Source organism: Blennius ocellaris, assembly GCF_963422515.1.
Source record: "Blennius ocellaris genome assembly, chromosome: 21".
In the NCBI taxonomy this organism is placed as follows: Eukaryota; Metazoa; Chordata; class Actinopteri; order Blenniiformes; family Blenniidae; genus Blennius; species Blennius ocellaris.
The window spans coordinates 20957333-20971873 of NC_137670.1; the positions used below are offsets into that span (position 1 = coordinate 20957333).

Here is a 14541-nt window from a genome sequence, read left to right on the forward strand (position 1 = left end):
TCTGAGGTGTCTCCTACACACTGAACTGAGGTGTCTCCTACACACTGAACTGAGGTGTCTCCTACACACTGATCTGAGGTGTCTCCTACACACTGAACTGAGGTGTCTCCTACACACTGAACTGAGGTGTCTCCTACACACTGAACTGAGGTGTCTCCTACACACTGAACTGAGGTGTCTCCTACACACTGAACTGAGGTGTCTCCTACACACTGAACTGAGGTGTCTCCTACACACTGAACTGAGGTGTCTCCTACACTCTGAACTGAGGTGTCTCCTACACACTGAACTGAGGTGTCTCCTACACACTGAACTGAGGTGTCTCCTACACACTGAACTGAGGTGTCTCCTACACACACACTGAACTAAGGTGTCTCCTACACTCTGAACTGAGGTGTCTCCTACACACACACTGAACTGAGGTGTCTCCTACACACCGAACTGAGGTGTCTCCTACACACCGAACTGAGGTGTCTCCTACACTCTGAACTGAGGTGTCTCCTACACACTGAACTGAGGTGTCTCCTACACACTGAACTGAGGTGTCTCCTACACACTGAACTGAGGTGTCTCCTACACACTGAACTGAGGTGTCTCCTACACACACACTGAACTAAGGTGTCTCCTACACTCTGAACTGAGGTGTCTCCTACACACACACTGAACTGAGGTGTCTCCTACACACTGAACTGAGGTGTCTCCTACACTCTGAACTGAGGTGTCTCCTACACACACACTGAACTGAGGTGTCTCCTACACACTGAACTGAGGTGTCTCCTACACACTGAACTGAGGTGTCTCCTACACCCTGAACTGAGGTGTCTCCTACACACTGAACTGAGGTGTCTCCTACACACTGAACTGAGGTGTCTCCTACACCCTGAACTGAGGTGTCTCCTACACACACACTGAACTGAGGTGTCTCCTACACACACACTGAACTGAGGTGTCTCCTACACACTGAACTGAGGTGTCTCCTACACACACACTGAACTGAGGTGTCTCCTACACACACACACTGAACTGAGGTGTCTCCTACACACACACTGAACTGAGGTGTCTCCTACACACACACTGAACTGAGGTGTCTCCTACACACTGAACTGAGGTGTCTCCTACACACTGAACTGAGGTGTCTCCTACACACTGAACTGAGGTGTCTCCTACACCCTGAACTGAGGTGTCTCCTACACACACACACTGAACTGAGGTGTCTCCTACACACACACTGAACTGAGGTGTCTCCTACACACTGAACTGAGGTGTCTCCTACACACTGAACTGAGGTGTCTCCTACACACACACTGAACTGAGGTGTCTCCTACACACTGAACTGAGGTGTCTCCTACACACTGAACTGAGGTGTCTCCTACACATTGAACTGAGGTGTCTCCTACACACTGAACTGAGGTGTCTCCTACACACCGAACTGAGGTGTCTCCTACACACCGAACTGAGGTGTCTCCTACACACCGAACTGAGGTGTCTCCTACACACCGAACTGAGGTGTCTCCTACACACCGAACTGAGGTGTCTCCTACACACCGAACTGAGGTGTCTCCTACACACTGAACTGAGGTGTCTCCTACACACCGAACTGAGGTGTCTCCTACACACACACTGAACTGAGGTGTCTCCTACACACACACTGAACTGAGGTGTCTCCTACACACTGAACTGAGGTGTCTCCTACACACACACTGAACTGAGGTGTCTCCTACACACTGAACTGAGGTGTCTCCTACACACACACTGAACTGAGGTGTCTCCTACACACCGAACTGAGGTGTCTCCTACACACCGAACTGAGGTGTCTCCTACACACCGAACTGAGGTGTCTCCTACACACCGAACTGAGGTGTCTCCTACACACTGAACTGAGGTGTCTCCTACACACACTGAACTGAGGTGTCTCCTACACACTGAACTGAGGTGTCTCCTACACACTGAACTGAGGTGTCTCCTACACACACACTGAACTGAGGTGTCTCCTACACACACACTGAACTGTCTCTGTGCGTCTTCTGGCTGTGCTGCAAAAGAACTGAAGGAAGACAAAAGGGCTGAAATGATTGAATAATAAGACTCTAAATCACCAAAAATAAACAAGCAAGCAGATACAAATGACCAAAACTGCTGTACTGAAAGAAACATTTGAAAAGGCAATGAGTCAAATAAATGTTAGAAAATGTCTCAAGAGCACCAGGAATATTTCTAAAGTCAGAGGAGTCAGACTGTCTAAAATGTCTTAAAATGTCCCAGATGTGTTTGTGAAAGTGTATCTTGGAGGCAGAAAGAGGAACAGCTGTATCTGTAGGCGCACTCCTGTTCACTCTGCGTCTGAACCATGAGGGGGCGCTCATGAGATGATCCCCTCCCCTCTCTGCTCCCTCTCTCCTTCTCTCCTCTCACCAGTCCGTCCATCAGAGTCTAGTCTGTAGGTTTTAGACACAATTAAACACAACATTGTTCTGAAAAAAAAAGCCTTAAATGAACAGTTTCTTCTTCCTTTTGAATTATTTTAATAGACAGTCAAAGCTTTCTAGGTTTATTTGCATTGTGCTTCACATCACTTCTCATATTAGTTGCCTTCCCTCGAGGACTTACTCATTGCATTCTTTTAAAATATTTTCACATTTTCTGCCCTCTGGCCGCCACCAGTTCAATGCAAATTGCTTCCCGAACAACCAGGCCAGTCAGTGTGTTGCAAATGCCTTCCAGTTGTGAGTTTGTAGGGCAATTATGTCCCAAGCAACCAGACAATTCAGCAATCTGCAATACTACAACACGCAGTATGGGAATACACTGACACGTCACTGAACTATCTAGCACCCACTTCAGAACGAAGGAGAAACCACATTCACCCAGTTCTCATTCACGCAAGTGTTCACAGATTTTTAACATCCGAGACGAAGTTGTTTTAATTTTTAATTTAGTCTTATTACAGTGAATCTGGCCTGTTCAGCATTAAGGAAAGTCGACCCCATATTGTTCGTCCAGAATAACCTCGTATTCACTTTTACCTCACATAAACAGGGGAACCTTCAATACCTACACCCAGTAAGGGCACGTTTGACCTGATATCATTTGTCGGCGGCCTCCGGTGGAATCGGCCTACAACAATTCAGTTGGTGGACTTTCTGTAGGAAAAGCCTGAACAGCCTTTCCCCCGTGCACGTTTCAGCTCCGATCCTGGTGATGAGAGGGATGTTGGAATCTGGCCCCAAGGACCAAGTTGTCAGGAGAATTTTCCTAGTCAGAAAAGCTCAGGGAGACAGAAACACAGGAAAGAGACTGAGAGCAATTGGAAAGTTTAAGAGAACGTTTATTAGATTATTCTTGCAAGAAGAGACAAAGTCACAGTCCAACCTCTGCGTGGTTGTCCAGGAGTTTGCCAAACTCTGAAGTCAGACAGGCCTGTTTGGAGTCTGCATTGAAGGACACCAAAAGCAGCACAGAGGTTTCAACAGTGCTGACACAGGTCATCCTGGAACACAGACTGCAAAACTACACATCATTCTTTATGAGACAAAACAAGATTTCTATAACAGGTATGGTCAGTGAAATTGAACTAATGTGATTAGCCACAGTTAATTCATTTCAACAAGGCGGGTAATTACTCTTTCACACAAGGCCAGGTATATTTGGACTACTTTTTTAACTTGAAACATTAAAACATCATTTAAAAACTGTATTTTGTGTTTCCTTAAGTTATGTATTCCAAATACTTTTTCACAGCACTGTACCTCATGCTTTTATCATCATGTCTCCGTGCTTCCACAGGAGCAGCTGATAAATAGCTTCCTTTATCATGGCAACCGTCACTCCTGTCTCCATTGGCCGGGAGCCACCCTCACTCTGCTGGTGATCCTGGGACTAGTCTGTTGCCATGGCAGCCAGCCAAAGGGCAGGTAGGTACCTTGTTCGGTTACGAAACTCTCCTGCCTATAGTGCTCGCTGTTTCACTCTTTACTGTTTCAGCTTATTGTTGAAAGCTTTTAACAAAAAATACCATACATTTCTGTCTTGAGATGTACCATCTGTCATTTTTTACTGCATCTGCATTGAAACAAGCTCATCTCGTCCGCTAATGTCAAACTATCCCAGAAGAGGGTGTGGTGAGGCTACTAATTGTTCTATATGTATGTATACGGTATGAGAGCATGTGAGCGCAGCTTGCACCCTGCTAAGAATTTTGGAAGCATGTTATCGGCAAACATCTAGAACGTGAATCTAGACTTTACCGTGGCAGTCTTGACAGACAGTGTTAAGACTGAAATGTCCACTAGAAGGGCCCGGCGCTCATCCAGAGTCACCGCCACTGACTCCACTCCCTCCACCCGACAGCAAACACCCCTCTACGAGAGACGAGGGCCCTGCGAGCCGGGAGTGGGGGGGCCTTGTATCTTTTGGCCATTCGATTTTTTCTTTTGATGTTGGGGAAACAATCCAATTTTAATTTTCCAATTTGATATTAGTAGACCAAAAACATTTCCCATTTCCCAACATCAAAAGCAAAATTGAATGGCCAAAAGGTACATGAACCCCCCCACTCCTGGCCGCTTGCAGCTTGTTACACGGCCCGAGGGTGTCTATTGCTTATATATTGTATATTACCTTGTATGTGTAAGTAAGTAAGTAAGTTGTAAGTAAACTTTATTTATACAGCGCCGATCAGGATCAGGTCTCTGATATAAGAAGGAGCCTGACCGTGCAAAGCTCTAAAGGTTAAAACCAGAATTTTGAAATTGGTCCTGTAGGACACTGGCAGCCAATGAAGAGCTTTAAGGACGGGGTGATGTGCGTCCTCCTGTTTGTGCGGGTCAGGATTCTCGCTGCAGAGTTCTGCACTAACTGCAGGCGAGACAATGGATGGATGAATGGATGATGGAAATAATGTGGTAGTGACTGGCAGTCAGAGCCAACCAACTCCATATTGGAAGACTCTAAACAAGGACTTTTAGACAAGTTAAAAATCATCAGATATCAATTTGTATTTACTGTTTTTTTTAGCATCGGTTTTGCTACATCTGACAGTTTTTAAAATGTATTATAAGCAGGTGATTTATGGCCAACAATAAAATATTTAAAACACACCATTTTTTACTCTTGCACTGCAGCATCAGACATATTCTTTATATATTGAGGATAATAGAGGTTTGTCACTCAGTTTTATTCACTTTTTGTTTCTTCACGTCTTTGTTTGGCACAATGATGGGTGTAAACAGAGGTTGTGTCCTTGGTGAGATCATCAGGACCTTTAATTGTCACAGAAGACATGGAAAGTGATTTGTGGTGTCTTCCCTTCTCTCTTTGACTCGCTCAGCTCTGGGATTGAGCTGATCAATGCTGCAGCTCTGCTCCTCCTCTTCCTGTTGAACCTGCTGCTGGTCGGGCGACAGGAGAGGCTGAAGAGGAGCGAGATGGTGCGGCGACTGAAGGGCATCATCACGCAGCTCAGCGGTGAGTCTCCACTTTGTTCTTGACAACACCCACACAGAAACGTGGAAAAACAGGACCGGACCGACCAGTTTAATCTCTGGAAAGAAGTGACTATACAGCTGAGCTGTTTGTCTCAGTTAAACACCACACCACACTCACAAGACTCACGTGTAAAGAAGACCAACTCTTATTCTTATGAAGACAGGAATTTTATTTTCTCCATTTCAAAAATGGGACACAGACTTAAGCATGTCAGATGTTTCCGGTTATATAAAGTTTGAACATTTCTCTTTAACAATAACAGTCCACCATCTGGAGCTTCTTCTCATTCCCACATTACCAACTCTAAGTCACAACTCATCTTCTACTAGATCTCTGCATAACACCAGCAGATGAATACCACATCCTCGATATAAAAACAGGTGCAACAGCTAAAATCACTAAAAAGGACTAGAAAAAATAAAACAGCTATTTAATACTATTAAAGAGAGTATTAAATAGGTAGAATGAATAATATGGCTAAAATCAATTGAAAAGGCTGAACTGCTCTTTAAAAGAGGAAAAATGGCTCAGATAGCTAAAACAACTTTAAGTACTACAAAAGGTCAAATAAAAATGATGGCTGAATGTATTTAAATCGGTAAAAATAGGTAAAACTGCTTAAAATATGATACAATGTCTACAGTTGTAGATTTTGTGTGTGTGTGTGTGTGCGTGTGTGTACACGTGGTATAATTGTGCTGTACACACTGATCAGATCAAAAGGTTTTACACTCTTAAGCATGTCCCCACAAGTCTGTTTTCAACGGGTCAAACTGGTTCATGTCATACGTGTTGATGCCTGTGTCCTCCCCCCTCCCCCTCTCAGACTACCTGTCGGGCTGTGTGGGGGACGTGCGCTGGCCCATGTCTTTTTACCCCGACCTCTACACACCCCCTTCCCCCTCGTGGTCCCTCCATTGGACCTACAGAGACTGTCAGCTGGTCAACCTGCCCGTCAGCCTGCTGGTGGAGGGAGACGTCATCGCCCTGAGGCCAGGCCAGGAGGCGTTTGTGTCCCTCAGAGGGATCAAGGTCTGCACACAGGAGCCGTTTCTAATGCTGTCTTAGCTTCCGTCCACTCTGCTCTGCTGGATCGGTATTGTAGCTGAAAGAAAGAGCTGAAATAGTTTATTGAAGGAAAGAAACGGTTCTTGTGGGCCGTGATGAAAACACTCGCTAACTCCAGGCACTTTCTCTAGAGGCCTGTCCTAGGATTCTGGATGAAAATACACGTGAGATCTCTCCATTTTCTGAATTGACAAAGCCCAACATTCACAATTTTTTTTCTTCCCACTCTTCTCATATACTACTTATACTATACTACTTATATATGCAAAAATACAACCCCTCACTTCTGACTGTGCGGCAGAATCTCAATGATAAAATTCACAGACTTGACTGGTTGCGTGGCATCATGTGTGACAGCTTACCTATTTGTTTGTGCATTTTCTCATCCACTAAACCATTTTTGTAAAGACTACAAAAGCTGTGCCACTTCAAAAAGACGCGCTGGTCAAGTTTTAAATCATAACCCTCTATTTTGGCTGTAGGTAGGTTTTGGGCTCTATGGGACAGCGCCTGGGTCCAGACTTACCGGATTTCATTTAATACCACAATAAAACGAAAGTTACGTATGTAACTATAGTTCTATGAATCCTGAATGACCACCTGAGGTGGTGCTTTAAGCACTGGATGTTCCATCTCACACATGCACAGGTTGAGTAATTATATGGAAAAAGTCACCCGTTATCCCTGTATGACTCGGCGTCATCAGGTGATCTGTTCCTGTCAAAATCTTCTCGTGAGGACACAAGCATCCTGAGTGACAGGAAGCTCTGGCGGACATCCAGAATTCATAGAACTATATTTACATATGGAACTTTTGTTCCATTTCGTCCTTCCAGACCACCACAGGCGGTGCTTAAAGCAGTAGATAATTTGTACCAGAAAGGTCACAAAGAATCCTCACCTACTCAAGTCCTGAAGCTGTGGACAGTACAGCCGTTGCCACAGGCTGGGCACCTACCACATTCGCCTTCTAGACATTTCCAAAGGTGCAGGATGAGGACCAGTCAGCTCAGATGTCCTGCAGGAGAATGCCCCTCAAGGAGCCCATGATGTAGCATGCCTCTTGTAGAATGGCACTTTATGCCCTGAGGCACCGGGATGCTCAGTGCATGATAGACTTACTGAATGACCTCAACTACTCAGGGAGAGAGTCTGTTTAGAAAGTGCGGTTCCCCCTCTACAGCCTCCATGGCAGACAAAAAGGCTGCCTGTACAGGGCACAACAGCATTGATGGCTTGCCTTTCCCCCCTGAGGAGCCCGGAGGATTGAAGGCAGCCAACTCGATAGGCTGGTTTACATGATGAGGGGGTGACCGCTTGGGCAAAAGTGCAGGATTTGACCTAAGACTCACCCCAGAGCCTTCACCCTTCCAGCGCAGACATGCCTGGCTCACTGACAGAGCATGCAGCTCTCCCACACATTTTGCTGTTGCCACAGCCAAAAGGAAGGCTGTCCAGAGAGACACACACTTTAAATCAGTGTGTTCCAGCAGCTTGAAGGGCAGCTGGGAAAGAGACTGAAGAACTGCCTGCAAGTGGCATGATGGCAGCTCCTGGACTCGCAGCTCTGACCTCTGAGTCCCTCTCAGAAAGTGCTTGACCAGATAATGCGATCCCACTGACTGACCATCCACCTTGGTATAACTGGCCGAGATAGCGGCCACAATCACACTGAGGGTGGAAGTAGTCCTGTTTCTGTCAAAAATCGACTGCAGAAATGCAGTATTGCCACCAGTGAACATGTCTGTGGCAACTCGTTGTGAGAGTTACAACACTCCACAAATTGCTTCCACCTGTTGGCGTCGAGCAACCTGGTGGACGGTGCTGAGCAGTTTAAAATCGTGTGGCAACTGCCCGATCACAGGACGCCAAAAGTGAGTGCTCAACTGTAGGGGCCACAAGAACAGCTTCAGATGACCCGGACTCGTGTGCCATATACGTCCGTTGACAGGAGGTCTTTCCTCTCTGGAAGACGCCACAGTGTTCCCTGCAGGAGTTTGAGCAACAGCGGGAACCATGATCTTCCTGATCACCAGAAGCAGGCGGTGACTACCATGCTGGACCCTGTGAAGCATTGCTGGTATGAGGGGGAGTGGAGAGAATGCATAGAGTAGGCCGGCCAGCCAGGTATGCGCAAAGGTATCCTGCCCGAGGGGGCTGTCTCCTCCTTCAGAGAGAAACAGAGAGGCAAAGATCTGCACTGCTGCTCAGCCAAATGTGGCCCATATCATGGTCACTACCTCAGGATGAAGTCTCTACTCCCTAGTTGAGGGTTCAGAGGGCAGAGTAGAGCTGCTGCAGTGTTCATGCCAATCTTTTAGAACAGGTAGAAAATGCCTGAGCGCTAGGAATACCCCCCCCCCCCCCCCCCCCCCAACCGATCAGAGAGGCATCTGTCTTGACAACCTCCCAGCAGGAGGCTTCCCTCTCCAAGGGCACACCTGATATTAAGTATGCTCTCTCCCTATAGGGTTGGAGGCACTGGGCAGACACCCTGACCACCTTGTGCCGGTGAGTGCCGGGGTCCATTTGCAGGCTGTTCATCCGTACCTGCAGGGTAAGAAGCCCGAGTGGTACAGCCATGGATGTCGAGGCCAGCATCACCATGAGCCACAGGAACAGGCCATACTGCAGGAGGCTGCCATGCTAGAAACGCCGTAGAAAAAGCTCAAGATGGTGGAGACCCGCTCTGGAAAGAGAGAATCCCACATTAATGAGGAATACAACACCAGCCCTAAATACCTCGCAACCTGGCCAGGTACAAGGTTGCTCTCGGCATAATTCACATTGAAGCCGAGACTGCCCACGTTGACTGAGAGCTGCGGTGTCGGGGTCGTCCAGATAGGGGAGTATTGTTACTCCGCTGGCCTGTAATGGTGACAGAGCAGCTGCCACACACAGGTGAATATACGTGGGGCCAGGGAGAGCGCAAGCTTTTTTATGTTGTCCCCTAACATAAAATGAAGGAACTGTCTGTGATTAAGGGACAATGGAAACATGAAAGTATGCATCTTTCAGATCCACTGTCACCAACCAGTCTCCTGCTGAGACAGTTTGAAGGCCATCTGCCACATGCAGCATATGGAAGGGGAGAACTTTGAGAAACTGGTTCAGCCCCCTTAAATCCAGGACTTGGCCCTCTTTCTTGGGCACAAGACAGTAAGTGGAGTCAAACTCGCTGAGGTAACCCTTTCTGAGAAGGACGGCCACCTCGTGACTAAGCATGAGGGTTTTCACGGGATCTCTGACCACAGTGATCAGGCCAGTGAGCACACCGGCCAAAAGTGATCAACTATATACCCAGTGACTCTAACTGGAGCAATCTCTGACAAAACCACAGCGCACACTCTGCTGTGAGTAAGAGAGGGAGATAGGGTTTATAAATGTGTTTGCAGGTGATGGATGTGCTGCCCCTGCTATTCCTGGTCATGTGGGTGCTGGTCAACACATTTGGAGAGTCCCGGGTCCTTGCTGAGTTCAGCCGGGCATCGCCAGCTGGCTTGGTGAGAGGGAGGGAGGGAGGGAGGAGAAAGAGACTTGTTTTTTTACAAGCTGCAGCGACCCACTGAGCGTACAAGCTGCTGAGCCAAAACACCGGCCCGGAGCAGCAGCATGCCGGGAGAACGTGTAAGCCCCACACCAGTCAATTCACCAGTTTGGTGAACACAGCAGAGCGACCTGAACTGTTTAACACACAGAGGAGAGAGGGCAGCTTAGCCACGGAGCTACCGAGGCTAAGCTAGCACACAATCACAATGCGCTCTCCGCTGATGATAATACGTGCACAGTACTCACCACCTCCGGCAGCCCTCTGGTAAACTGGTCACATTAGTCACCTGCCACGTGCTGTGGTATCCCAGCTTCGAGCGGACGACAATGCTTGAGACGCCAACCTTACGGATGCGAAGCTACAAGCGACAAGCCGTGAATAGTAAACATCGACCGGCTATCGTAACTGCAATCGTGAGAAGATAGAAGGAACAATTCACCTGATGACGCAGGTAGAGTTAGACTCTCAGGATCCTTCCAGGGTCACAGGGAGGACCTACTCAACCTGCGCATGCGCGAGATGGAACATCCAGTGTTTAAAGCACCGCATTTGGCAGTCTGGAAGGATGAAATACAACTCTGAACACACCCCTTCTAGGGGATAAATAGCATTAAAAAAAAATCTAATATAATCCGAGGTGAATTAAAAAGTACAAGACCTGTGAGATGTTGAACTAAACAGGCACGAAGGTTTCTGATCCGGATTCTTCCCTCATCAGGATGACGAGCACATTGTGTTGGAACCAGGAGACTTGTTTCCCCCATTCTCCCCGCCTCCTTCTCCACGAGCCAATGAGAAGAGAGGACCCCAGAGCCCCCAGCAACACCGGCTCTTCAGAGTGGTGCGGACCCCCATCCTGGACATGGTCAGGTAGAGTACTGCACCCTGGGGGCTCATGGTCTGTCAATTGAAGTTGCTCATCTCATATGATTTTCCTGAAGTAAACACAAACTGGAATGTTTCTGCATTTCATCTTTTATTGTGGACATGAAACTTGCTCAAAGTTTATCAAAATACATAAGAAACAACTGAGTTTCTTATTTTCTGTGTGTGAAAGAAATAATAATAATAATAATAATAATAATAATAATTATAATAATCAGTTCCTCATATCTTTACCATTGAATACAGCTAAATGAGACGACTGTTTGCAGATGTTTTTGAAGATAGACCAGAAACCGATGCCTGAAGACTTAAACTGGATTTATTCAATTTATTCATTTATTGACCACAATTCTTAATAATGTTGTATTTGATGTTAAAATCAGAATAAAAATGTGATAAAAAAAATGGATGGATGTTTCCATAGTGAAGAGGAATTGGATGGAAGACTGAATGAATGCAGTGGTATGAAAAAGTTTGGGCACCCCTGTACATTTTCATGATTTTCCTTTAGAAATCATTGGTTGTTTGGATAAAAAATTCCAGTAAAATATATCTTATAGGAGACAAACACAGTGATATTTGAGAAGTGAAATAAAGTTTATATGATTTACAGAAAGTGTGCAAGAATTATTTAAACAAAATTAGGCATGTGCATAAATGTAGGCACCCTTATATCTTATTGATTTTAATACCTTTAGCACTAATTATTGGAACTCAAGATTGGTTTGGTAACCTCAGTGACCCTTGACCTCCATACACAGGTGAGTCCATCATGAGAAAGGCTATTTAAGGAGGCCCATTGTAAGTGTTACTCCTCTTTGCATCTTCTCTGAAGAGGCAACATGGAGCCTGAAAACAAGTCTGAAATGAGCTGAAAACAATGATTGTTCAACATCCTGGTGTAGGGGAAGGATATAGAAAGCTCTCTCAGAGATTGAAGCTCTCAGTTTCAACTGTGAGGAAGTGGAAGAGCACAGGCACAGTTCTAGTTAAGCACCAAGGAACATGTCAGATAACCAGAGGGCAGGATGGTGAGAAGAGTCACAGTCGACCCACAGAGCAGCAACATCAACAACTGCAGATGGTGTCACTGTGCATCGTTCAACTGTTCAGTGCACTTTACACAAGGACATGCTTTATGGAAGAGTCATGCGGAAAAAGCCTTTTCTCTGCACACGCCACAAACGGGATGGCTTGAGCTCTGCTAAAGCACATCTGGACCAGCCAGCTTCATTTTGGAATAAGGTGCTGTGCACTGATGAAACTAAAATAGAGTTATTTGGGCATAACCAGGGGCGTTCTGCATGGCGGAAAGAGAACACAGCATTCCAAGAGAAGAACTTGCTGCCTCCAGTAAAATGTGCTGGTGGTTCCATCCTGCTGTGGGGCTGAGTGGGTGATTCCCAGTGCAGGGACTGGGAATCTTGTTCAGTTGAGGGGCGCATGGATTCCTCTCAATACCAGCAGATTCTGGAGTGTCTAGGACTCAGTAAGAAAGTTGAAGTTGCGCCGGGGCTGGATCTTTCAACAAGACAATGATCCTAAACACTGCTCAAAATCTACCAAGGCGTTCCTGCAGAGGAACAATTAGAACGTTCTGGAACGGCCATCTCAGTCCCCAGACCTGAATGTTATTGAAAATGTATGGTGATTTAAAGGGAAACCATCAAACCTGACTGAACTGGAGGGGATGTGTAAAGAAGAACGGCCCAGAATACCTTCCACCAGAACCCAGAGCCTCACTGAAGCTATAGGAAGTGTTTAGAGGCTGTTAGTTCTGAAAAAGGAGGATGCACAAAATATTGAGTCATTTTTCTTTTGTGATGCCTAAATTTATGCACATGACTAATTTTGTTTAAATAATTCTTGCACACTTTCTGTAAATCATAGAAACTTTATTTCACTTCTCAAATATCACTGTGTTTGTCTCCTATAAGATATATTTTACTGGAATTTTTTATCCAAACAACCAATGATTTCTAAAGGAAAATCATGAAAATGTACAGGGGTGCCCAAACCTTTTCATACCACTGTAAATGAATGCTGTACTCCGTTCTTGGCCTACAGGAACAGTTTGGAGTTGGCTCTGTCTCGACCGATCACAGTTCTAAGTAACGAGAGGTTCACGGTGCAGTCAGTCATCACAAAGGTGGTCTGTCCCGTGGTGTTGGTGAGCTCCTCCTCCTCCTCCTCCTCCTCCTCCTCCTCCTCCATGACTTCCTCACTGTGGTGTATGTTCTGTCTGTTGTCTGTGTTCTTCATACAGGCGGCGTTCCTGCTCGTGAACACGGTCCGTTTTTTCTGTGATGCTCCGAGCCTCACCCCCATCTGCTACAACTTCTTCCAACTTCAGGTCATATTTTACTGGTGGATCATTAGAACAAGTACATTAATCATCACTAATTCTTTGTCTTGTGCCTTGCATGGCTGCAGCCTCCAATGGTGTATGTATGTGTGTGAATGTGATGAGCTTGTGGCGGCTGGCAGCGAAAAGGTGCTATATAAGTGAGTCCATTGACAAAAGGTTTTTATCAATGTGTTTGCAGTGATGGGTGTCCTGCCCATCCTGCCCCTGCTGTTCCCTGTCATGTGGGTGCTGGTCAACGCATTTGGAGAGTCCAGGGTCCTTGCTGAGTTCCAGCCGGGCATCGCCAGCTGGCTTGGTGAGAGAGAGAGAGAGTGAGAGAGAGTGAGAGAGAGTGAGAGAGAGAGTGAGAGAGAGAGAGAGAGAGAGTGAGAGAGAGAGAGAGTGAGCGAGAGAGAGAGAGAGTGAGAGAGAGAGAGAGAGAGAGGAGAGAGAGAGTGAGAGAGAGTGAGAGTGAGAGAGAGAGAGAGTGAGCGAGAGAGAGTGAGAGAGAGAGAGAGAGAGAGAGAGAGAGAGAGAGAGTGAGGAGAGAGTGAGAGAGAGAGAGAGAGAGAGTGAGAGAGAGAGAGAGAGTGAGAGAGAGAGAGAGAGAGTGAGAGAGAGAGAGAGAGAGTGAGGTGAGAGAGAGAGAGAGAGAGTGAGAGAGAGAGAGAGAGAGAGAGAGAGAGAGAGAGAGAGAGTTAACCAGCCTCTTCTCTCATCCCAGCTTGCTAAGTTCTCTGAGGACACTCTAAGCAGCTACACCGAGGTGGTTCCTCCCAGGTAACCCCCCCCCCCCCCCCCCGGCACTGCAGCTCCTATCATCATTGTCGTTGCAGTGGAACCCTCCCCGGACAACCTCCATGTGTCTCTTGATTTATTTGTTGCTTTCTCCCCTCAAACTCTCTGGTCTCAGTGTCTGTGTGGATCATCTGGCCCGAGCTGGTTCTACACTCTGCCATGTCAACACCAACTACTCTCCAGCTGAACATGAAATCTAACAATATAATATACAATCCCAAACCTTCACAATTTTGTACCTCTTGTAAAATGTGCTGATGCTTTAAAACAAAAATAATAGTAATAAAATAGAAAAAGGTAGAATATTTGAGCTGCCACACAACACAAAGAAGAAACCTGGAGAGGAGTTGGATTCATGAAACCGAAACACTAAATTATAAGAATCAGATTGTGCACGGGCCTTTTCAAC

General features: G+C 46.4%; 1 protein-coding gene across 1 annotated transcript in view; it reads left to right on the top strand.

The window, feature by feature from the left end:
- tmem94 (transmembrane protein 94) overlaps positions 1–14541 on the top strand; it is an 85867-nt gene that overhangs the window by 43064 nt on the left and 28262 nt on the right. Inside the window, 10 exon segments of the mRNA XM_080517250.1 lie at positions 3784–3911; positions 5327–5463; positions 6311–6516; positions 10821–10972; positions 13055–13157; positions 13254–13340; positions 13533–13625; positions 13627–13650; positions 14059–14101; positions 14104–14114. Of these exon segments, the coding sequence (XP_080373376.1) occupies positions 3784–3911; positions 5327–5463; positions 6311–6516; positions 10821–10972; positions 13055–13157; positions 13254–13340; positions 13533–13625; positions 13627–13650; positions 14059–14101; positions 14104–14114 (984 nt within the window).